The sequence below is a fragment of the Battus philenor genome, unplaced genomic scaffold, assembly GCF_028537555.1.
Source record: "Battus philenor isolate CCGP_79_NKW_IND1 unplaced genomic scaffold, ilBatPhil1.0.hap1 SCAF_14, whole genome shotgun sequence".
Classification (NCBI taxonomy): Eukaryota; Metazoa; Arthropoda; class Insecta; order Lepidoptera; family Papilionidae; genus Battus; species Battus philenor.
Window position 1 is genome coordinate 12,582,847 of NW_027181676.1, and position 27,727 is coordinate 12,610,573.

Here is a 27,727-nt window from a genome sequence, read left to right on the forward strand (position 1 = left end):
GCATTAATGTAATCTATTTTTTATTTATCTACTTATAAACTTTAGTTAAATTTAAAATAGCTTTTCGTATAAAATGCGTATTCATATAGCAATTTTTATCATTTCACCAATTTATAGATAAAAATTGTCTCTTACATCATAATAGTAACGAATAAGTTTCACAATACGGGCAACGCCTTACTAAAGTAGGCTAATAATCCGCCGCGCTGTGGTTGCAGAGAACATTGAATTCCGTGTGGTCCTCGTACACAGCCATTAGTACTTAAATACGTACAATTACGTCGTCCAACCCCGTGGTCTACACGGCTTATGGCGCAGCCGATATTATCACATCGATACTTAGCAACTTGTCGATGGAATTAAAAATCGATATGTAATCGTTTTAGTGCCGTCATAAACGAATCGTGACGATCGATGTCATGTGCAATCAGAAACATCATAAATACACTTGTTAATTGAACATCTCGTCATGGTTTCCAGTAATTTCGGTTTGGCGAAAAAAGATTTCGCAAAAAAGTTATGTTACGTGTGAAAGCATGCAAAAAATTCCTTTGTATACATTTCCAAATATTCATTCAAAATAGTACCATATACAAGAAATTACAATGTTAATACAAAGGTCTAGTTAGTGAATTGCTATGATATAATTTTAATCTACTCGTATTGGAAATACTATATGAATACTATATACTATATAATACTCGTATGAAAAACATATAATTTATGATTTTAAATTTAGTATTCATATACTTATATATGCCGCAATAATAGTCTCAAAAAGTGTGTAGTTAGAAATGTATGTAATTGGTAATTAAAACACCTATCATCATTAACAGTGTATCAACGTCTTTAGGGATCAACGAAACGATATAGAGAGATGCGTAGCTGTTATTCCCTTTTGTAACCTTCCACAGATTATATTGGAAACCTAAAGGAGGAGAGCTATGTCTAGCAACGAACGTTCTACGCCTCAAATGAAGGTGATGATAACGTATCATCAGAACCAAAAGCATACGAGTTATAATAACATAAGAAAGTACAATGGTAGATCTTATCATTCTAGGCGATTTCTTATCGGCAACCATTATATGAAACAGAGGAAAAATAGCAGGCAATCGATTTATACAATATACGAGATAGTTTAATGTATAATATACTCAAAGACGGATGTATGTATACATTGAGATATATATATATGTATACATAAACATATATATGCTCAAGTTTTTTATTTTTTTCTTAATGATGAAGACAAATTGGAGTTATTTTTTCTTTAGTCATACTTATTTGTATGGCACATATTAATAAACTGTTCTAAGTCGGCTATATGCATTAGAATGAATAAATATAGCCCGGGTTCGAATGCCGGCAGTGAAATCAAAAAGGAAGGAATTAAGGAGCAATGTTGATTTCAAAATAAAATGCGCTGACGGCTTCGAGAAATGTCTTTCGGGTGAGAATTTCATGTCATTAAAATTCTTAAAAGATACAATTCAGGGGATATTAAACTAACTTTACTTATAAATTTACGATACTTCAATGTAAGTAAAAATGAAAGAAGATTTTTAAATATATGGCTTAGTTCAAGATTAATATAGGCTAGTTAAATAGAAGTACAAACAATGTGAATCATTAATAAACTACGTACTGTAGTAAAGCTGAACCCGTATTTCAGCGCTAATTTTAGTATTTGATGTTTTTTTGTAACCCCTGTTTTAGAGACCTCTCCTTCACCCGTGAGGTTGGTTTTGAGAGCTTTTGTAATTTTTCAGGATAAAATTTTTATTTTATTTTCTTCCATTCTTAAAATTTCTTCTTCTATTTTTATTATACCTTTGATGTTTCTGAAATTCTAACATTCTTCACATTTTTTAGTTATCTTCCAGAGATCTCTGTTCAACCCCCACCATTAACGTTAGGGTATCACAACTTTTAATTTTAGAAATTCAAAATATATTACATCACAGCTCGAGTTACTATGTGCTAGTATATTTTTACTTGTCGTTAAAGTTATATATATTTTTACGTATATGTTATGTATGTTGTATTTTTATGACCGGTTGTTATAGCTTGTAGCCCTAATTAAAGGTGGTGTTTGGAAATAAAATTTAAAAATTTTTATAACAAAATTAAATAAGTAAATAGTAATAAAAAAAATTCTAATTCACCGAGGTCGAAGAATTGACATACTTAAGTTATTATTTGTTTATTTAAGTAAACTAAAACCATTCGTAAATATAAATACAGATTTATTGAATTTTATCTTATTTTGCCGGAACATAGATGACTTAATGGCCAGTTTTTTTAAGAGACATCAATATTACATAAATATTATTTAATTAAAATTAATTAAATAAAATCGAATAACAATAATATTAAATGTAAAGATAAAGTAGATAAAACTCAATAAATAAAACTATATAAGATCAAACATCAAGCTGGGATCGAGTGTGTGCAGATCATTATGGGCCGCGGGCCGCAACTTGGAAGCCCCTGGCTTAAATCGACATTGGAGATGTATGTAACACCTGTTGCGTTTTTAACACAAGACGCATCTGTCGGAATACGGTAACATCGCAACAAAGGATTTTTACTAAAGTTTTTTTTTGATCGTTGCAATCGAACGTATGTTATTTTTAAATACGATTCCATTATGTACTGTTAGTTATGTTTTATTACTGCATCAAGTGGTGTAGATACAATTTTTGAACCTTGTTGGTTGTATGTTTCTTTTGCTGGATGTCGTCTATAGGTTTCTGTCAACGGACAAGTAATATTTAAAGTAAGAAAAGGACCAATGTCTTTGTTTCTGTGTTTGGCACTAATCGGTGTAACATAACTCCTGAAGATGCCCCGTGGAGGGGTGAAACACGTGTTGAGTAATTTGGCGGTGACGGTTAAGTGATTCGCATTGTTTGCCGCATACGCTTTTATCAGCGGGCTGGCGGGCGGTGCACTTGTTGCACGACTACCACTGCATGTGCGGAAGTGGCTAAATATTGGTCCTTTTCTTACTTAGGATGGACTTCCGCAAGGTAACGCCTGATTCCGTTAAATAAAAAAAATAAGTAATATTCAGGCATAAAGTACAGTAATGTTAATTTAAAGTTCGGTTCTAAACATTGTTCGGCATCCTAATAAGAAGATAAATATTACCATTGACTTGAATGCATCGGTTGATTTGATATAATCTCGACTTTGGGTTGTTGCTTTGTAAATCGAGCTGTGATAGTATCCACTACTGTGTTCTCTAAAAAACCAGCATGTCTATCTATAACAACAGAATCATTTACAGTTACCACGTTCAAGTCTTGAGGAGAATTTTATAGAAAGCTTAGAATACAACATACAAATTATAAAGGTCCTTGTTTAATTATAAATACTTCACAAATGACAGTAAGACGCCATTTTTTAATCCCAGTCGAACGCTATACAAACGGCGGGCACGTACCTCATGCTAACACATCCGCATTTAGCATACTTATATAACGTACTTTGCACTATAAGTCAGTAAGTTCGTTAAAGGTGAAACCCTTCGCTTTACACTCTAATTACCTAGGAGATACAAAGGAATAATATTCAAAGAAATAATTATTCGTTTTGCGCAGTTCTTTTTCATATCTACACATACATGTATACTTTTTTTTGTATATTTTAAAGATGTACTAACATTTATTACTACTACTACTCCGCTAGCTCAGTGACCCAAAGTGGGTCTTGGCCTCCGAAGCGAGAGACTTCCACTTTCCTCTATCTTGCGCCATCGTCTGCCATTGGCTGACATTCAATTCGCGCAAGTCTGCCTCAACGCGATCGATCCAGCGATACCTGGGTCTACCCACTGGTCTTCGACTAACATTTATTATGTTTACATAATTTTTCCTACATTGCGTTTACTGGTCTGCAATATCCACTTCAGAATCTTAAGACTCCAACAGCCATCTGTTCTGCGCGATAGGTTTCTCACTGCCAGTATAACTTGCCTATCTACAGGTGGACACAAAGGGTTATAAAATGGACGACGAGGTACCAGACGAGCGGCAGACCTAATGCCAGATGGGCTAACGACATCGTGGCTACGGCATGTCACGGGTGGCTCCGAGTTGCCAAAGATATAGAAAAATGAAAAGCTTTGGAGAAAGCTTTTACCCTGGGGGGATCCATACAGACTTTATCAAAACTAAAATTTAAAATTACTAATATTAAGCCATTTGTATGGAATGAAATAAAGCTTTATTATTATTATAATCTCCTAATTTATGATTCGATCTCATAGAAACATCCCGAAAATAGTCCTCTCCGTGGTTCGTTGGATGACTTTGAGCTTGCCAAAGAGGCTCAGAGTGAGAGACAACGTTTTCATGCTGGTAGACGTTTTTGTTAAAGTAGTTGGAAGGCGCTAGATCCAGGCCAGTTTCAATTCTATTGAAATAACTGGCTTAATGATATTTATCATTGTTTTTATTAGTGTACTTGTATTATCAGAAAGATATATATGTATTTAATAGCTATAATAAAAAGTACAATGTATATAATAGTTGTAATAGAAAATCTTATCACTCGAGGCAATTCCTTATATACAATAATAGTAATAAAAGTGGAGAAAGAGGAGCAGTGGATAGTTTTTTTATAATTAGAATCGATGTTCCACAGACATTAGCGTCTGTGCCTCTGTTTTACATTTAAGATTATTATTATTACCCACGTTTTTGAATGTTATACAGTGTTAAGTAAAAAAGTAAGTATTTAATTTTTTTCTTAACGACGCCCTAATAATGTTAACAATGGACAGTCCACATGTAATAAACGGTAGTTTAGTATGTGAAAAACATATAATAACCCTCAAAGACAAATACATATATGCAGTACTTATACACATATATAAACATACATTTGAAATGTATATAATAAAAGCACAATTGTATAATGTGTTGATATATCACAGGTGTAAGTCTTTACTGTCATTTTTTACGACCATAAACTTCAATTTTCGTCTATGTCGACATTTGGCAAACAGATTTAGAGACAACTTTGATATCTCGTTGACTAATCCTTTATTACAATTTTTAAAGTAAAATCAGATCGATTATAATTGTGTTTCTAATTTAGAGTTGCAATATTTTTTCAAATTTTCAATATCAAAATACATAAAACTAAATACTGGTCCGGTACCTCTGTCCGTCTATCCAGAATCAACTCTGAAGATTAATGGAACACAAAATTACATGGTGTTCCCGTCTGACGAAATTAGCCCCGGGAGTACGGTCCCCGGCCAATTCGACCGGGGCATAAAAACGAGATCGTGTGGGAACCCGCCATTTGCCTCTCGTGTCTTTTTTTATTTATTTTTTTGTTTTTAATCGTCGGCCAGGAAGCGGATCGGATCGATTGAAAGTGGACTTTATTCAAATTTCGAATATCAAGTTTACGTTCGTCGACATAACAATAAGTTACTTATTGTAATTTAGATTTTGGATGATAGGCAATAAATCTTGCAGAATAAATTTGACATTTTAATTTATTTTACCGTTTTCATCGGTGTTAGAGTTTTTCATTTTTAATCTGTCAATGTCGTTGTCAAGTATATAATATTAGGCGATTTATTACTAGTAATAATGTAAACTTTAGAATGAACATAAAAATTTAAATTAGTCTGTTAATTGTTATTGCCAACCTAGACCTCTTGTTTGTAAAAAGTATTGCTTTGAAATATTGAATTAATACGATCTCCTGTGAATTCTTTTTGTCCCCACCTCCTCGTCTTCTGCCGAATGACATTACAACGATAATCGCCACAACTGGACAACTGTGTGGTGATGAACACGATGGTGTCAAATGGGACCATTGGGAATTCTTCCTTCTCCTCCTCATTGCCGAAGATGACACGACCTCCCTCTCCCTCTCCATAAGCAGAGTTTTCTTTTTCACACTATTAATGCCTCCTATAGCTGCTTTGGTTCAGGAGTAGTTACGTAATACAAATACAAGGTTGACAGAAGACCTGGTCGACGAACGACGTTGGATGCAGGTCGCTGCCAACCGGTCCTAATGGAAATTTATAAGTAAAACCTATGTCCAGCTGTGAACTGTCTTACTGCTTAAATGATGATTATGACATGACTCAGATATCTTGAAAAAGTTATACGTATATATTGATAGTCTAGTCTATAATAAACGTGAATGCCTATTGTAAGTTTCAAGTACAATGGCAGAAAGATGATAATTTTTGTGAATAACCACAAAACTCACAAACGACGAAGGTACAGATCGTGATGAAACCGGTCTCTCTCTTAGCGGGGCTCTAAAGACAGACATTAAAGGTACCAATAAGAACCACATCGCTAATGCCATGATGATTACGTTGGTAAAGAAATGATTTATAGTCGATTCAGAACGCAATGATTATAAAATTCTTAAAAACTGTTTTAAATATTTTAGTGCTTACGGTTATTTGATCAATTTTAATTTAATTATTCATGTAACTTTTATCTTACATCCTTCTTAGGGAATTACAAAACATATTTGTGTTCCAATATGAGTTTTATTAATGCCTCACTCTTAATACCTTACTCAGTTAATAATTACAAATTTTAAGCAGATATAAAAATCCACCGCCTAAAAACTTTTAAACCTGTAACCAATAACCCTGTATATGTTATAGCACGTCTATACACTTCTATATTTTACGTGTGAACTCTCTAATACAAAAATCCTAATTATAAGTTATTGTCAGTGCCGTTATAAGAGTAAGTGGATTGAGTTTTAGGCGCGTGTTGACTGTCAGGACAATACGCTGAACGCTGGGGTGAGATTGACCCTTCAACTAATAATAATTTGTTTTGCATTATGAATAGGTTATAACCAATACATTTTCCATTTTTAAACAAAGATATATGTCATTTTTGTGGTATTTAAATTTCATATTTTATAATATTTAAATTTTTGTAATACATGTTGCAAAATGTATATACATAAATAAACTTAGAGTAAAGGTTAAGAAAATAACACTACTTCGCGCTATTAGTACAGAAGTATTAGTAAGGCATGTATAGTTTTTAATTTAACCTTTTGTGATGATATATGACAGCTGTCATTTTCAATTTGGAGGTTAGGAAAAACATTGTTCTTCAATATTGTATTATTACATCTGTATAAATAATATGTCAAAACATACCTTTTCCGAATTATTAAAATTAACAATTTATTATTATTTATTTATATGTATTAAACATTTTGGCGGTGCTCGATTATAAAAATCAATAATCAACTTTAAAAATGTCAAAAAATATATTTATTTGACAAACAAAAATTATTATTTAGTTTTAGTTGACATAATGCTTAAGAAGCTATAATTTTTAAATACGATAATATTAAACCCTTTTTACAATAATACAAAAATAGAGAATTGTTTCTTTTTATAAGTTATATCTTCCACGAAAATGAGCTCTCCTCTTATAGTATATAGCACACGTATATAACAATACTTTTGTGTATATTTTATGGTCGACAAACAGTCCAATGAGTGCTTTATGCCAATTACTACGTATAATAAACAATTAATGTCAAACCGCTCTTTCACGCTCACTGAATTCATAAATTTAATTAAAAAATAAAACAATCCGACATGTTTTCTTGGAAGGCTATAAATGTGTCATTAATTTTTATTCTCCTTATTTCATTCAATTAATAGAAAACGTGTAATAAGTTTTGTGAATTAATTTTTCCGACATGTATATGAAATGTAAATAAACGGTTTCGTATATAGCCCGCGTCCTATAGACCGGTAATAATTTACACTCTGCATTAATTAAAAATGCTTGCTACTGCTTACAAACAAGTTTTCAGAGGATACGCAGGAGCATCCTTTGCGTACTATAATGCTATACTGTGATCGCCAATCCGTCTGCCAAGATTGGCGATTTTGGTATATACTCCCATAGATATATTTTGGAGAGGCCTATCCCTAGCAGTGGATGTATATAGGTTAAAATTACGATAACGATTCATTGTTAATGTTTAAGTTAAAACAAGTAATGCAAATAGAGAGCAACGTATGAAATATTTAATGAGAGTCAAGAGTAGTGCAGGTTCGAAACGAAGCGGGCACATGTCCGCTTCTCCGATTGGCGCCTCATTCGCGTCGGTGCAACGCTGCGCGCCGGTTGTAAGCGTGCGCCGCCATTTTTAACGTTACAAATTCAAAGTTCAAAAATTGTAAACAATCTAATGTGACAATTATATTACAGCGACAACAACTTCTGTGATCAATAACAAAAGTTTGTGTGTGTGATTAATGTGATTGTTCGAATAGATTGGTTTGATGTGAAAGACAAGTGTTTGTGACCTTCTGTGTTCCAAGGGAGTGTGTAAAACGAGATGAATTCGAAAAAGTTAGAATATTTCAAAGACGACGAGATCGAAGAGAAACTCAACCTCAGCTTCTTAGGTAAATTTTCAATAATTAACAGGCTATTTATATCTAAATACACAAATAACTCTAATAAACAAAATTTTATCTTTAACGTCGTGTTTGAATTATCAGAGAAACTTCGCTTTATTGTATATAGATTTCTTTATACTTATATGACATGTTTATTGTTATACTAAAATAACATTATTGTTTTTAATATCAATTTGAATTAGATCTACATTTTTAAAATTTAATTTTTAATGTGTAATAAACTTTGAAGTAAGATTTTTATTTTAAATTCGCATTTAGTTTTTAGTTCGTCTTACTTCGCTAATCTTATTCAATATTAGACTCAAACCTGGTGGAATACAAAGTTCTTCTTTGAAACCTAGCTATAAAAACCGTTTGTTTTTTTATCTTACAGTTAATAGTGATTTATCTAATCTTCCTTCATTATGAGACATTGATTAATAGTTAACAAATAACTTATGTATTATTAATAAGTTTGTCTTATAGATAATGCTGCCCCTTTGACAGTTAAAAACTTTATTACATGTCAGTACTTCATATATTTTATTATTACTAACAATTTATTCATATAAGTTTGTTTTGTTTATACCTTTTTTATAAATATCAAATGCGTAGTATAGATTTGTTTAAACAAATATTTAAGAATAGCGGCTTATAATATAAATAGAGATATATTTGATGAATGAACGTCTTGTAAATGATGTCTCATAAGGCGTCATTATTTATTGATGACATTTCGAAAGTAATTTGTTAACATCGAGTAATTTTGTGGATTAATTGTATAAATTAACATTGAAAAATGTGAGGTTAGGTTATGATCGTTTCGTATAATTATCTTATTTTTTTCTGTACGCATATTTCTTATATTATATTTAATCCCTCACTTCTTTTACACATTGTGTAATGCCTTATGAGCTTTCTTTACTAGTCAACTCAAGGTGGTGCAAATTATAGATTTATGTTATATACATATGTTTGATAAAAAACATGTTGAAAGCCCGATGACGATGATAATGCTACATACATACTATATATATATACCATATATTATTTATAACTGGTTCTTTTTACGCAAACATTTTTCTTAGCATTTTCATTTTTTCTCTTTTATGCAAATTACTCATTTTACTTACCATTAATATATGCCTGGTAAGATGGTTGATTGGTAGAAAATGCTTTCGGTATTAAGTTAACCGTTATACATCGTATAAGAATTTTGTAGAATATTCCGTCAATAGGTCCAGAAACTTTATATTATTGTGTGTTTGATTGTACTTTTTATTTATATATTTCGCTTTTGTTGGCAAGTACGTGATTTTAATGCACATGACTGTACATTTCACCACATTTCGCGACATCGGCCGTCAAAATTTCACGTGGGGTGCGGATTACTCATAGGTTTCTGTACCTCACAATAAATCCAGTTGTCATGAGTCAGATCGTACAGCCTGGGTGCATCACCCACGCCCCTCTCCATCTCTTAGTAACCGGAAATGGACCCCATTACTTTTATCTTTGAGAATTACACCGAAATTACAACATACTACTACTTAGAGAATCTCCGGTTTTGTGGTCCGGTCAGTGTAATAACAATAATTAATTTTTATATGTAGTGATTCGAATTTTGAAAACGCTTTTAATTACTTTATCATCATTACGTTATTTATTATGACTGAGACCGATTTCTGGGTAGAGTGTACCAAACAGTAATTGACAGTTTTAAAGCTTTTATACACCTATATCCAATCAACCTGAAGTTGCCAACGCGAATTGAAGTTTTAAATACCTAACTCGTTCTTTTTCGTTCTTAAATCAAAATCAATAAATTTATTTATTAACATATAATATGTTTTACATTGTTATTTAAGAATCTTAATGTATGCATGTACATACTTCTTTCCCAACCGCTAAAACTTTATACAGATGCATGAACACATATACAAATATACCATAATACCGCACTGCGATAGTCAACCCGCATAAGCGTGGTTATTATAGTGTATCCTCCCATAGATATCTTGGGGCAAGCCTGTGCTTTACATATCTTTGTTTTAGCCGTATATACGTGCACTTGACTTTATAAACTCATACATAATTTTTTAGAAATATGGACGACCAATTTGAAACGTCGCTCGTTGTAACACCATCGATGTGCTTTAGATTTGTTTAAATATTGTGAAAACTTTTAACTAGTAACTAGTAACTATTGACCCACGATTAAAATTTTGTAATCTCGGTAAACATGTATATATGCAAGTAAGAAAAGGACCAATATTTAGCCACTTCCGCACATGCAGTAGTAGTAGAGCTTTTTTTTTTTGATTGACTCTGTGTTTGGCACTAATCGCTGTAATATCCTGAAGATGCCACGTGGAGGGGTGAAACACGTGTTGAGTGATTGGGCGGTGGCAGTTGTGTGATTATATATGCCACAGATGGTCGCTAGGATAGTAAGGTTCTGGAATGTAGACCACGGACTATCAGGGGAAGTGTAGGACCTCTGCCCACAAGTTGTACAGACGACCTTGTTTAAGTTAAAAGAAGCTGGATGCAGGACGCTTTCTACTGGTTCCCAAGGCCCTTGTCCAGCTGTGGACGTTCGGAAGTCCGAGCTATAAAGTGAAAAATGTAAAACGTAATATGATAACGAGTTTGTTAGTATTTTATCGACAATATTAAATTTAAATAATGATCTAAAAGAAATACCTAAAAATACCCATGTTTCAAAAGTTACCTAACCGGAACCTTCCAATAGTAGTATTGCTTATTTTTATTAATGATTATAGCCACTTAAACCATTTTAAACTAAGTTCAATATTTTTGTATTAAAGTTCCCTTCATAATCAACCAGAGTAAAGAAATTTTATCGTTGCAGTAAAATTATCTATCCTATATGCTATATGCTATATATTTGACAAAAACATAATTGACTTTGATTTTTGGTTTTTAAATGCGCGATTTATATTAAATTTAAATCAATAAATAAAAGATAAAGTTAAACGCAAATTGGTATTCGTGAGAATATACCATGCTGGGTGATTTTTTCTATGAATATTTATATTAAAAACCATATAAGCTTGGGTTGGTATACATGTGTTCGAAATTTGAATTTTCGGCAATATTGTTTTACTTATCGTGGCAATGCCGTATTGGCTGGTGTGACATCATCTTTTAAAAATGTAGTCCAATTTACACCGGCCTTGTCAACGAATGTAACGTATTAATTATGTTTTTTTGTAATGTTTTATTTCTTTATGAATAATGTTTCCGCTGCACAATGATACGATTGTGTAATTGTTCCATGTGATTATTTCTTTGTTTTATATATCCATTCGAATCTTCACTAGAAATATGAAAATAAAATAATAACTGTAAATAAGAATATGGCAAGAGTGAACTTTAAATGCCATATATATCTCGCTTAATCTAAATTATAACCTAAAAAATAACATGGGTGTGGTGATAAAACCATCATCAGTGTCACGTAAGCAGACAGACGCATTAGATCACTTCAAAGTTCGTCATGATGACCGATCGTGTGCTGCCTGTGTGCAGCGACTTCCCGTGATCTTGATATGCCATCGATCCACCTGGAGTTCATAAAATAGGTCATCCAAAAATTTTTTTTTAACTCCTCATTCTGTCGTTGTCACACCACGTTACATGACACGTCACACCACCCAGGTGGGTATAGGTTATATAATATAAATAATAGATATGGTCCTAGGGTTCCTCTCATTCTTCCGTCCACTCACTTCTTATCCCACAAAGTGACCCACCTCCCTCCCGTAATTTATACACCTCTACAGATAGAATAAAATCCACTAACACGAGAGCCTGGACTTCAAAAAATATTTGATTAAAATCCAAGATAACCGTTTATCAAAGTTCCGTACGCATACCGTTATTTATACAATAATAACTTACATTTTTCATCTGTGGGCGTATAGATTTCGATAAAAGGATATCAAGATATATAATCTGTAAAAGATGCCACAGATAATATATTCATTATACTTTTTTTATTGAGCACATTGATATAGTAAAACGAGAAAAAAACTACATTTCATTCTGCTTTCTATGAAGTTATGTTGATTGGTTAATTTTAAGTTTTTTTTTTTATCTACAATAAACTTTCACGACTGTTATCGCATATTGGGTAGATAAGAATTTTAATCTCATTTAAGTAGAAATTGAAATAATAGTTTTTTTTAAAAAAAGAAACGTTTAATTGTTTTGGCGATTAGTCGTTTTTAAAAGTTAAAGGACTTCAGATACTAAAAAAAATATTGTACCCGATAACTATAGAGATTATAGGTTTAACGACTAAAAATAGCAGCATCAAATTGCTTATAGCTATGCTTTCACTGCCATCAAATAGTTCAGACGATAGCTTAATAAAGAGCCGAGATAAAGCTAATGTTTGAATTGACCACCGCTGAATGACTTTTACTCGATGAAGAGAAACTTCTTGAGCTATGCCAATGCGCTAAAATTACAACCAGACAAGCGACTTGGAGCGGCCGCTATTTGCTTTTTTTATGTCTGGGCTTACCGGTGTTGCCAATATAGCCCTCCGTTAGATGTGTGTGTGAATGGTATGTTATTTTTGAAATATGAATAGAGAACAAATATTAAAACTGTTTATTTTAAATATATTAATTATTTCATATACATTTTTTTTAATTTCTTAAATGTTTATTTTTAATAAAGTTTGATGGCTTCTGTAGATTATAAACATAATTTTTATAGCAACTTCTTGAAGGGAGCTCTAAAACAGACAAAAAAACTTATTGTTGTAAAATGTGTATTTTAAAATTGTATAACAATAGTTTTGTTAAATTGTTACGTCGATGACATACAAACAGTTGGTGAGATGATGTAGGATAAGGTAGCTCATGTTGAGAAATGCCTTATGTAATGATATGTACATATTTAAAAATAAATTTTATCCATTTTAACTCCATCCTTTAATGTTTTAATTAAAGTTAAATTAATTTTTGTTTTTCACATTCGAGTTTTTAAATAAGATATATATATATATATATATATATATAAATGTCTATGATAATTATTTCGCAATAAAACAATTGAAACCAAAGACAGCAAATTTATTTCTGGTAAATTAAAAAGAAATCACTTTTATCGTCATTGGAGATATCTATTAATATTTAATAGATTACACTAGAAATTGCTATTACAGTTAGTAATAGTTTATTTTTACATTAACGTAACGGTTCTAAAAGTTATTGCGTATTGTTTTTTTTTTCTTACACATTTCACATCGATCTCGCATCGTAATGATAATTCGGTCGTGCGCGACTCGACTCGTATTATAAATCTGTGACGTTTTAGCCTTTTTTTTTACATTCCGTGCACGATCTGGCTTAACCGGTTGTGCTAGGTGCTTTTTTTTTCTTTTTTATATTTAGCTTGCAAATTATTTGCAGCTAACAAAACTATTTCATCAATGCATTTCTATTACAGACTAAATTAAACACGAGAACTGTTTTCAAAATTAATATCACATTTTTTGTTAACGCTTTTTAAAAATATTTTAATTGGATTTCATTGTAATTACGTACTTGAAACTTAAATGATTAAACGTTGTGATTCTCGATAAAATATAACTGTACATTTTACGTTACATTTATAGAAAATATAAAACTGGGTTATAAATTAGGTGTTTACAGGTATTTCTTCTAGACACTTCGATAAAAATCCTTTGTGTAAATTACACTTTGTCCGGATTACAGTGTTAATCCTAGCTTATCCGTAAACATGGCTTAAATCGAGACGGACGTCTTGTGTGGTCCAATGATCAACTACAAAGGGGCGGTTTATTGTGAACACAGAGTATACTCCTTTGTAAATTTTAAGCCCGCTTTGACGTTTAATGGAGTGTTACTTCGACGGTTCATTGTACGTGATTAAGTGCTTTTTTAAGGATAATTAAATATTTCTAGATATTTTTGTTCAGATACGACGAATATGAATTTATATCTATACAGAACTCATCGTCGTCATTATAGCAGGACGTTCTCTGAACATTGACCCCTCCATTAATTTCCAGTGTGACCGGTCGGACTCTTCCTGCATTCAGCGTCTCCCGACGATATTAACTAAGTCGTCTGTACGCCCTGTAAATGGACCTCCGACACATGCTGAATCGTAATGACCTCTTAAAAACTTTAACACCTTACCGGCTATCTGTTCTGCGCGCTCCATGGCCTACCCACATCACTTTAACTTCTAAATCAGCTGGACTGTCTGTTACTATCTTTGTATAAATCTCATTTCTTTTCACATCTCTTAGGGAACTTTCGAGAACAATACTCTTCATGATTCGTTGAGCAATTATTTGCCAAGGAGGTACAGAATGGAACACAAAGCTTAAGTTCTATAAATCACTACTGGTTACGCACATTAGTCGTAGACTTTCCACTTAAGGCAATGAGAGATATTAGACCCAAACATGTTAAGAAGATTTAAGGTTGAAAATATTTCCTGAACGCTACCCAGCCGGGTTGTATTCGATAATCGACTTTCTTTAAGTTGAACTTACATAGTTTGACTGTTTGCTACAAGAAACCTATGAGCTTACAACTTTAAAAATCCTGCATGAAACTGTTGTTACGATATAGTTTTTATCTTCTCCATGTTTATTTTAAAAAGATTATTTAAAATACGCACAATCGATATTGCGAAATAAAGGGTTCAAACCCCTAATAATTTACAAGGTAACAATTGGGGCGCTGTTTTGCTCTATATATGATAAAAGCAAGAGTGGTACTCTGATACCCCATAGATTACGAGATATAAAAGGGTTGCGCAGTAAATATCAAAATTATAATATATTAAATAATAATTTATCAATAAATTTACAAGATCTGCAAAGTAAAATTAGTTTTGTTTTTTATTTACTGACGATCATACACGGACTTGAGAGATTTATTTATAACAATTATGATAAAAAGGCGTTATGTACTGTTTTGATAGTAAATGTGGCTTTATCATCATCGAATCAGTCGAAAGGTATCTACTGTAAGGCAAAGGCTTTTCAAGGAATAGTTCGCTATTCTATATAAAATGTATACATATGAATGTTTCTAGCTGTTGGTAGTACATTCAATTATTAAGAAAACATAGTGAAGCAAATATTCAAAGGTCTTTTAAGACTTCTAATTGCATTTTTCATTTTTCAATTATCTAATTGTTATTAGCACTTGCTTATAAGGGTAAAATCATTATCATCATCTGGTCGGTGGATAGACACCCACTGTAAAGTCTTGGTGGAAGGATAAAATGTTCTAATATTATTGTGGTGGATGGATGACTTGAATATGCAGCTTCCAACCGGTGATGATGATAATTGAAAATGTTCATGCTGGCAGTCAATAATTTTTTTAAAAACAAATTAAAAAAGTAAAAGCTACATCATGAGCGATGTCGATAATCGATATGCCATTGCCAAAACAATACGAGTCATTGTTTACATTGCATAAACACATCAATCGCGAGATAAGCCCCGCCCGTTTCAATGGAGCTGAATGTGTGAAGATCGAGAACGATACCGCTGACTCATTAATACAATGCGGTATGTTCAATCATTTATTATGTTATAAAACGACGAGGTGTTATATGTATATCACACACACACACACAACACACACACACACACACACACATATATATATATATATATATATATATATGCCTGAGAAAGCGTGCTAAAATAAATGTCGTTTACTACACAGTAATTACAAGAATAATAAAGGTTTACACGGACGAAATACCATCGCTTAATATTACGGCGGCCTACTGTCATATCATATGTCACGCTGAAGTACGGATATTAAAGACAAGTGACAGCTCAAGCTAAAGTCCCCTATTGGCAGACTTAGAGGCATGCCACTATATGGAGCTTTCGCTTAAGTCATCTTGCTCCCTCGCACTTGCGGTATATGCAATATCACTTGGGCAGTAACGTAAGCCACTTAAATAAAAATTACGAGGAATAATGCTTCGGCAGCGTTTTCTGTCTGATACAAATCAGTTACAATTTGAACAGAAGTGGGTAGCCCATAAATGTTTATTTACCTCCACTTGCAAAACTTTACTTCTCTTCTATACAATTCAGTCCGCTAGTACATAAAAAGCATCTAAAAGATGTTTATTCTAAAATCAACATTGTATTTTTGATTGCTAATTGTTGTCTGTTATTATATACGAAATGATCTTGATGGGTAATATAAAAAAAAACTATATAGATATTTACGACATAGTCAAGGTCGCGGGCAGCGCAAGACCGGCCATCGTGTGAATTTTAGGGTAGGCTTGTTTCTTGTAGTGGACTTCAATTGACAGACATGATGATACCTTTAACCCTTAAATGCATAATGATGGAAAACTGCAACACACCACTTGAAGGTAAAATGAGTACCCCACATAAAAGTAAATACATATTGTTGTATATCTGCAACATGAAGTTTTTTTCTATTTTTCTCTGCATTGTAGTGTACTTATCTGCAAGATATATATTTTTATAGTATAAATAAAAGTCATGCATTTAAGGGTTAATAATATTGTATAATGGGGATGACCTATCAAATTTCCAAGATCTTTATCGAAACCACTAATAAATACGGTATTCGGACGGCACAACACAATAGAATGTATACAAATACACCCGTGCATAGCCACTAATACATCGGTCAATACAACGAAAACAGAACATTCGAAGTTCGAACAAAGGGAAAGACAAACAACGAACGAGAAAGTACGGACTCACTAATTCGTTCCCTTAATATTTGCCCTCTTATATGGTTGGCTTACAAAGTATGGTAGTCGGGCGTCGGCGTTGCCAGGACCGTTAAATCAAATTAGCGTACATCATCTATCATGCCTTATGGAACTTGGAGAATTCACACAACTTTTTATGGATACGAAGACTATAAAAGCACAAACTAATAAGTGAGTGTCATGTGGTTATTATCGGCACTGTCGCTGTTATACGCGATATGCGGGTAGACGTGAGTTATATTGCAACACATTTGTTTCGTCTTCGCTGCGAAGAAAATGAGAGGCAGGTGGGATCGAATGTATATTATATACATACATAGACTATTTACAATCGTGTCCTATTTACAATTTCGACTAGAACACGAAAAAAATTCCGACACAAAAGAAAAATTTAACTCTTAAATCATGGCCGTAGTGGCGAGTTGTATAGAAGGCTCTCACGCAAACTGTATACTTTCATCCACTTTTTTATTGGCTGAATCTCTTTAGACATGTATAAAGTATCTCTAAGGTGCTTTTTGAGGGTAAGATAAGATCATGGGATTCTTATGTAAAAAGTAAGTTAAGCCTGATTAACTTTGCCAACATTCCGAGGCAAATTGAACCTCTCCAGCAATTCTTTCACACTAAAACACGTAAAATTATATCTAATGGATTCAGGCGTTACTTGGCGGAAGTCCATCCTAAGTAAGAAAAGGATCAATATATAGCTACTTCCGCTATGTAGCAGTAGTCGTGCAATAAAGTGCACCGCCCGCCAGGCTGCTGATAAATGCGTATACGGCCAACAATGCGAATTACACAACTACCACCATTAAATCACTTAACACGTGTTTCACTTCTCCACGGAGCATTCTCAGGAGTAATGCTACACCGATTAGTGCCAACAACTGGGTGTTTGGCACTTATTTTTCCTACATAACGGAAGTAGCTATATATTGGTCCTTTTCTTACGTAAAATTATTACATTAAAAACACGAAACGAGTCCTTTAGATAAATCATTTCATTGTACTAAAAATAAAAATACCGCCCTACAAACAGCTTGGCTGAAGAATCAAATCTTTCTTTTTTTTCGGACGCCCACGTTAAGAATTTAATACGTTTTCTTTGAGGATTTCAATCCGAGACGCTTTAGTATATAGTCAATTGCACTACGTAATTACGCTGCTAGATTTGTTTTTTGATCATAAATTTATTTACTTATTTTTATGGAAGGAAAAACTGTGGGTAATTGTACAAAATAATAGTATGTTTAATCTAATTGCTAATTACAAGTCTTCACTTGTAGTATTATGCTCATTATCCTCATGTCAGCCGATAGACATGCACCGTCACAGATAAGCCATCACCAAAAATCGCGACGATGACCGGGTTTGTGCTGCCAGTATTCACGTAGTTCCCGTGACATTTGACTATGTTGTATTATATTATGTTACGAATATTACTATTGGCCTTACTTAGGTTCACATATGAGTGGATTATTTCAAAGCGCTTTGCAAAGGAATTCGGAATTTGAGTTTTATAAGTGCAAAATTTATTTAACACAGGATTTTGACCAAAATTTAAAACTATAATACCATGTATAAAGATCTTATCGATCCTTTGCATAAAGATTTTATTCATGCCAGTATGGTGTTAGTTGCATTATCAGTGTTTCATCTACGCGCCATTTTTGTTTGAACCAACCGCACGGCCGTGAGTCATTGTATGGGCGGACGCAGCGGTGCGTTCTGTTGCGGAAACACTTCTGAATGAAACTGTCACAATGAATATTTTATCTGTGGTGGCAATATTGTATCTGTGGTTTTAAATTTAATAAACGTTATTATTAAATTATTCTAATAGCTTACTACCTATGATGTTAAAATAATTGACGTTTTAAAACTGCCTGTAAATGCCTACTTATATGAAGATATTTTTATTTTAATTGAAAATATGTAGTTTTTTTGTTATTTTTTTTTAATTAAAATATTTAAAAAATAATGTTGCTAACTAATTAAGTTACGCTATGCTATTTTTTAATCAAAATAAATTATGCCTAGTCACATCTTCAAATGGCAATTAACAATTCAGTTGTTCCGGGCAGAAACAATTGATTTCTTTTATATTGGTTTTTATAGAAAAATGTCATGTTTTGGATACGGAATTACAAATCTAGTAAATTTACCGTCTACCACTGTTGTTGATGTCTTGATATCTTGTTGAAACTACTTGTTGTTTTTAATTCCACTACACTTAAAACCAGTAATATACAGGATGATTGGTTATGGTTATAAAAGTTTTAAATGGGTTTATGTCTATCTAATCTAATTTGCTATCAATTAATGGTATGGTACACTCTATTCAAAAATCTATGGTTTTGGAAATAATAAATAACGTAATGATAATATGATTAGAAGTATTTTCAAAATAAGAATTATTACGTGTTAAAATTGATTATTGTTTAATATTTTTCATTGCACTGCTTGTACCGGCAGAAGTTATTCGCCCCTCACATTACAATAAAAAAATTGTAACATATTCAAGATTGTTCGTTTTATAAATAGATTAGATATAAGTTTAAAAGCTTTAAATCTTTTACACGTATAGCCTACTTCCCTGTAGTGTCATTCTTAACTATCAGTTTTCTCAGCACTACGAAAATAACGTCCCGATTTAACTGACAGTATTTGTACATAGGCGGTATAAAGTTTATCATGTTCTTGTATGATACGTTCTCTCCTTTTTTGTATTCAACTTTTTTTTTTACATTGTAACTTTCGAGGGGGACCCTTGTTACCTGGCGAGCAGGTGTTTTCGGAAACCCGGTCGAGGTTCGCCGAGGTCGATTATTCTCACTAAGTAATTATTTTCCAAGTTAAACATTATTACGTTTTACTTAACACGATACGTGGTCACCATTTACGTAGTAAATTGCGGGTGACGGATAATTTATCACGTCTGGGTGTGAAATACGCAGTTTCATCATGTTTTCAGCTTGTTTTTTTTTGGCTCGATTCATTACGGTGAATGTATTTTTTTTTAATTGGCAATAACTGCTTTTGATGTGATCACACCTTTTAAGTTTGCGGAACGCAAATTTCTGAAGGTTTATTTTTAATAGTATTTGTCTATTTTCCTAGTAGCGTCATCATTTCTCCCCTAGATTTCCAGTTAGTTTTCCTATTTTGCCTTAAAATTTACGATGGTATCCATATAAAACTGCGGTATCTTCATGAGCGTATTTTTTTGAACGCATGCAGTATAAATTCAACATGGACAGATAATAAACAATAATTAATTTAGATATGTAGTAGTTCGAATTTTGAAAACATTTTTTTTACTATATAGTCATTACGTTATTTATGATGTCTAAAAATCATTTATTTCGTAGTGTATATCATGTATTAATTGACAGCAAATGAGCTTTATATTAACCTATTTAAAGCACTTACATTTATCAATCATCCTGTATATGTAGATATTTATGTGTTTCTAATTTTGTACTGCACTTGAGTAGTACAGATCATTTGATATCCAATGAAGTGATTGTAAAATAGTTCAGTTCGAGATGTGGTCCCACAATTACGGCGTTGCGACAGTGAAAGTACTGCAATTGACGGTGCACTAAATCATGTCACCAATCAGTTTATACCATTGATTGAAACGGAAAGGCCTCAAGTTTTTGCCCGACGTCCACTGTGCCGGTGACAGTGTTGAAATCAAAAGCCGATAATGTTTTCTTTTGTTAATTGCTAAAGTTTTTCTGAAATTGGAAAACTTGTTTAAAAACTTACAACGTATACAAAATAAAAGAATCTTTTTTTTATTTTAAATTGTTTTTTCTGCTGATTTATTTATGTATACTATATTCGAACGCCAAACAAAAGCAAATAAAGTTATATAAAGCTGTCATAAAACGATAAAAGGAGACGTAAATATTAGGTGGACCGGAAAGTAATGTCGTTTCTACAGACATATTTTACAGAAAAATCGATTGATTTGTTACCGCTCCGGCATTAAAAATTGGCATACTAGATGGCTGAAGGTTGTTGATAACGAAGGTGAATATATAGTTGATAAAAAATAAAAACTTGTTAAAAACGTAGTCGTGTGAATTTAACTTAAGAACATTACTTTCCGGGGTACCCCTATTATAATTACTTCAAAGGTTTTATTATAGAAGCATATTAATTGTCCAAAAAAGGATGTATCAGATTTATGTAAAAGATAACTGGTAATTTTATTAAATTTAAATTTAGTTGATTTAAAATAAAACTTGTTAAAAATGTAGTCGTGTGAGTTTAACATAAGAAAAGTACATTACTTTTTAGTCCCCCTAATATAAAGCTATAATTATATTATAAAATAATCATGTTTTAACATGTATATTTTACGACTCACCGGTGAGCCGGGCGTAATACTCTATTATGGTAAAGCAGAAATCAATTATTTTTATTAATTGAGATAATAATTCTAAAGATATAAAATGCCGTTATTAATACATAAAATAAAAATTAGTGACTTTTACCGTCTGATTTTTACAGCAAAAGGCATAAAATCTAAATGAGAATTGAAAATCGCCGACCAGTTGGGTAACAGAGGCATGGGACCCTTGCCAAGTGCGTTCAGTTTTATTGTTGGAATACGTGGCTTGTAGGGAACGCTTCCGATAAACCTTATACACATCTGACGGACACTGTCCAATAGCTATCTTCTATGTTTTGTCACCATCTACCACGGTCTTATCCTATTTAGAATGTTTCACAAAAAGACTTGCCTAGAACATATAATTGATCCAGGTTGACATACTTTTTCTTTTTTCGACTGTAACAAGTGTCCCCAAAGGGTCCGTAGGGATATCTAGTGTTGTCTCCAAATGAGTTGAAATTTATAATGAGATGAAATATATATATTTTAACTGATGCAAACGAGCTTGTGGAACGTCCTCGCCATCAAATTATTAATTGAAACAAGATCATCTACGCAACAGCGGGTGGTAGAATCCCGTGGCCGTATATTAGCCTTCCATCTCTTTCACACACAATTATCTGTGACGAGACGGAAGAGAAGCCGTTGAAGTGACTGGGGGCACTTTTTTTCAGTCCGTTGCACAATGCAAGTAGACGTACGGTGTTTTTATAATGGATAGGGAACATCACTACCTGTTAGAGGCAAAAAAGGTCCAAACAATAATGTTGTGTTCAAATGATGTGCCAGTATTATGGCATGCTAATTGACTTCCATCGGCTGTTGTCGAAAATTTAATTATCACCAGATAAAACGTAAGATTATCATTATGGGAGAGTGTTTTTTGTTATTTAAGAATACGGTTTTACGAAATTAAATTGAACTTTGTACAGTTTATTTATTTATTTATATAATTATTTACTCTTCACGTGAGACTCTTAATACCTTTAAGCATTATATACCAGTCAGTTCAAGTTCGTCTCTGTAGTACAGAAATGACTAGTAGGTATTTATATATACGTATATACATATGTATGTATATACACACATATATATATATATATATTTGTAAAAAAACTCGTTCCTAAATAGGAGGATGTAATATGTGCATAAATGACTCAAACGAAAAAATATACAATGTTCCCATTTAGACAGACATTAGGAATTCATTACAAAGCAGAACGCTTTGGACAAGAAAAGAAGAATGGGAGCGCAGATTTGCAAGAAGAACAATGATGTAATAATTTTTCTCTCAAGGTTTTCGGTCACGGGAAGTGTTAAACATAAGCAAAGAATAGAGAGTAGTTTAGTCGAGTGAGTGATAAATGTATTTAACCTGAACTTTTTGAGTTCTTTGGTTCAAGCTCCCAGCTCGGCAATAAACGAATCAGGTGAAAGCTCCGCATTACCGAACCTGAAACTTCATATGCATCGATCGCTATGCTTACCACTGCTCTGCCAAGAACTCACAAATATGGACCACGACTGACGTTTTACCGTACCTTAGGAAGTGCACATACCTAATGGTACAGCGGTTCCGGTCGGACAAGATGTCAGTTTACTTCGATGGACGTTCCATAGAAATACTAGCGTTCGCCAAGGCACGGGCGGTGCACTTTGTTGCACGACTACCACTGCATATGCGGAAGTGGCTGAATATTGGTCCTTTTCTTACTTAGGATGATCTTCCGCAAGGTAACGTCTGATTCCATTAACTAGATATTTAATGGAATCAGGCGTTTCAGATTCAAGCGCGCTTGAAAAAGGAGAAGTAGAACTGGGCATAGCATAAATATGCGGACTCGACAGAGCAGTCATATCTCATTACCGAACATTCTAGAACCGATTAGTTTTGCTTGATTTAAACATGCTTCGGAAACTTCTATCTATACATAGATACTGCAGAAATCTCAATTGATGACCATTTAGTTAGTAATATCTATTGACCTCTCAGATCAATTACCATAAGGTCAACGATTTCTTACCCTTAATCCATAATAGAAAACGTGAGCGAAGATATTTATAATGGAAAGTACATTGCTGATTTTGAATTCAATTTCTAATTCTGTTATTATAGTTTATCGTCAACGTATTTATTGCAAAAGCGATAAATAAATGAAGGTTAATAATCATCAAGACTTACGTTAATTGTCGCTATTAAACAACGAATCATAAAAATGTATAAATGTATAAAGTATTTAATGCAATCTTATGTTTTCGTCTATAGGATAGGGTTTATAGGTTTCTATTAAAAATTAAGTTTGTTTTTTATCTTTGTCCTTTGTGTTATGTCAATACGTTTACTAAATAAAGACAGTATTCACGAGAGCCAAACCTTTATAATTAACTTGGAGATATTACCAAAAAACTTTAACTTAAAAATTACAAAGATAATTTCTATAGGTTGTCTGTCAGGAGCCTTAACTGTATCTTTGACTTCATTATACTATAATATAAATATTAAAAATTATATTAATTAAATATTGTCATTACATTTAATTATGCAAACTCAGTTTGAATACGTTGCTCAATCTCATTTATCTTCAAGTACTTTGATACTAAAAATAAACGTGACACTTAATCTTATCCGTTATTTTTAGTACTCTCGGAATTCATGCAACACAGATGGAAACACACGCATTGTTGAACTTAATTGAAATTCTTTAAGTTTTACTCATTTTAATTTTTTTTTCACATATTTAATGGACAAAAAAATGTGTACATAAAACACCGCAAAGCTGTCACACTTTTGACGAGAATAGGCGCTCTAATAAACTATTGTTACAAAAAGTAAAGTACATTGATGTATTACACTTATGTTTAATCGATAAACACCTACTTCAGGGCATAGGCCTTTCCCAAAAGGTCACCACGATGACAAAACTTGTGTTGTACCGCGACTTCCGGCAACCTTAACTATATCGTCAATCCTAGTACTACACTAACAAGCAGTTGTATTATAAATAAAAGTTTTAATTTATTTTAATAAACACATTGTATGTAAAAAGTATCTTTTAAGTTTGTTATAAACAGCTAACATAAATGAACCATGCCTTAACCGTGATAATGATATTTGACTTCAAAATTTCGAATTTTCGATAGTAGACAATGAAAGTCCACGTATACCATTACCCACCCGCGTGTCTTCTCGTGTCAAATCAATACCTAGACTTTCCATTGCTACCGAGGAAAGATGAGGAAAGGATGGTGTTGAAAAATTTTTTTAAGAAAGATTGTTCATAAAAGGACAAGACCTTAAAACAACTAAGATTAAATGTATACCGCAGAACCTTTTTTAATTATAAACAATCGATCGTTTCAGAAGAGACGGGCTGATCTTAATTTTTTTAATCTACCTTTCATGCTTTAAAAGCATTACCAGAATGCTTTTAAATTTAACTGATTAAACTGAAATGGGTAAGAAAACATGAAGCGAGATTAAATCACATAAAGTTCGTTAATAAGTTTAATACAAAAATCGTTTTAAAACCGTTGCACTAAGGCTCATATTTCTTAACGTAAATATAATAAGACAATTTGTCTTACCGTTCATGATTTTCCATTACTAGATTTAAAGCATAGACAATTAAGTATTGATTGTCTTATGGATGATTTTGTTTAATTTAAAACGGGGTATAATAAAGATAATTTATTGACAGGCCGGAGATATTAGTTTGTTTATAAACAAATACAATGCGGTCTATATTAACTCTGATAACGCTTGCTTCATTGTATCATTCATGCAATGTCCGTATTTTCTGCAAAGTTTATTGCAAATTACTATAACAAGTTTCATACCAATTATTTTTCCTATATATACGTCAGTAATATTGTTCCAAATCAAAATATTAAATGTACTATTCTTATAACGAATTTGTGTAATACAAAAATAACGAAGACATTGCTAGGTTCATGGTTACTAATTCTATTAATAAATAATCTATAACCAAATGTCTCACCATCTAGTGCTGGAAATAGGACTCCTTTATTGATTTCCATTAAGACCAGGTCTAAGCGGCCTGCATGGAGCGCTTTCGACGACCTTAACTAAACATCATCTGTCCACGCTGCTCTTGACGTTCAATGGTCTCCAGTCCTGAATCTTAAGGCTTCAACTGCTATTTGTGGCCTTCCTACTGCCATTTCAATTTGCCAATCCTCAGCGCTATGTTTGCTACTTTTTATAGTATATATCTTCATGTTCTAATATATATCTTCTCATTGTATTGCATAGGTCACTGTTGCTTTATGGATATTTGCAGATTCCGCGGATTAAAGAGAACAGGTGTCAACCTCTTTTTAGTAATCATCGCTCCAGGGATTCCTCAAGAGTCTTTGTTTGGGACCCTTACATGCTAGTTTATTAGGATTTGGAGGGCTTCGAGCTAAACCTGGCGCAAGATCCCCATAGAAGTACCTTGGTGGCATGAATGATATTGTTATAAGTTATGCCGGTTTCTTAACAAATATTTTGTTTCTTCTTTTTTCAATGAATGTGAGTCTACCCTATAATCGAAATGACGTTCTACAATCTTAAGTTCTTCACCATTACCGTTACATCTTCACGAAAACGAACCCAAATGTAGAGATGGTATTAATTTTGAATTGTAACGTTTTCAACACTAATTTCGGATCAAAATTAGTTTCTATAGTATTCTAATCTTCATCATTAGTCGCTTATTGATGTTTAATTTAGTTTACGGCATCATTAAAAGCTTTAGTATCTGCCAGGTAATAAACTTTACGGCACGCGAGTTTCGGCCCACATGAAAGAGCCGCGTACGGTTATTTTTTAATAGTACATACAAACTGCTGATAAAGGTATTAGCATAAGTTCGATTTCTGACTTTACGCCAACAAGTTTAGGTTTATATTTGTTTTATATTAGATTCAATTTAACAAAAATATTAGCTCAAATTAATATATTGGAAATAGAAGTCCTATTATTCTATTAATATATTAGTATTGAAATATTAGTCCTCTATCTCCTTCCAGCATAAACCTTTGCTCATTTCAACGATTTATTTATTAGAATCAGGTGTTACCTTGCGGAAGTCCATCCTAAGTAAGAAAAGGACCAATATTTAGCCACTTCCATACATGCAGTGGTAGTCGTGCAACAAAGTACACCGCCCGCCAGCCCGCTGATAAATGCGTATGCGGCAAACAATGCGAATCACACAACCGCCACCGCGAAATTACTCAACACGTGTTTCACCCGTCCACGGGGCATCTTCAGGAGTTATGTTACACCGATTAGTGCCAAACACAGAGTCTCTGGCGGGCGGTGCACTTTGTTACACGACTATTATACATGTGCGGAAGTGGTTAAATATTGGTCCTTTTCTTACTTATCTCAACTAGACTATTCCTGCCAAAGGTGTGAGAATCCCAGTCCGTCCATCTAGAAAAAAGACTTCTTTCTGCTGTCACCGACATCTGTCCTAACCGATGTCATAATCATAACCCATCGAAACGTAATGCGCCTCTGGTTTGTATTTAGGGTTCAAATGAAGTTATTTTTTTAACCTGTTTAGGTGTGATCACCAATCTATAAGCACGGAGGTTTTCCGGAAAAACTTTTAGCTCTATCACTTCCAAACTGTTGAAATTAAGTAATGAAGAAATTGTCAAATTTTTAAGAACCTTATTCCTATCGCTTAGAGAAACCAGCATGGCTTCACTTAGCTCTCTCCATAACAACATGTGACTTTAGTCGGTTAAATAACCGTATTTAAAAAATCATTTACACACATTCAACCTTGGTACTCGTATCATTGGTTTGAAACGTTATGAGGTAACTGGGTCAAGTAACGGACAGTTTTTTTTTGCAAATGTAAGATAAGATAATATTTTTAATACACGTAATAATTCTGAAAAATATTTGTAATACAAATGCATTAATTAAATGAAATTTCTACTCGGCCGTCCAGCCAATAGAGACAAGTCGTATATTAATTCCGATCGTCATAGACCTATTAAGACAAATGATTTATTTTCTAGATCATTTTGCACATCTCAACAGCACTGCGTTG

General features: G+C 32.9%; 1 protein-coding gene across 2 annotated transcripts in view; it reads left to right on the top strand.

The window, feature by feature from the left end:
- Positions 1–8,162: 8,162 nt before the first annotated feature.
- Positions 8,163–27,727, top strand: part of rols (rolling pebbles) — a 230,638-nt gene continuing 211,073 nt past the window's right edge. For both annotated transcript variants that reach the window (XM_068761406.1, XM_068761407.1), the window contains exon 1: positions 8,163–8,446. In XM_068761406.1, coding sequence (XP_068617507.1) covers positions 8,377–8,446 — 70 coding nt within the window. In that variant the 5' untranslated portion in view covers positions 8,163–8,376. The remainder of the gene's footprint in view (positions 8,447–27,727) is intronic.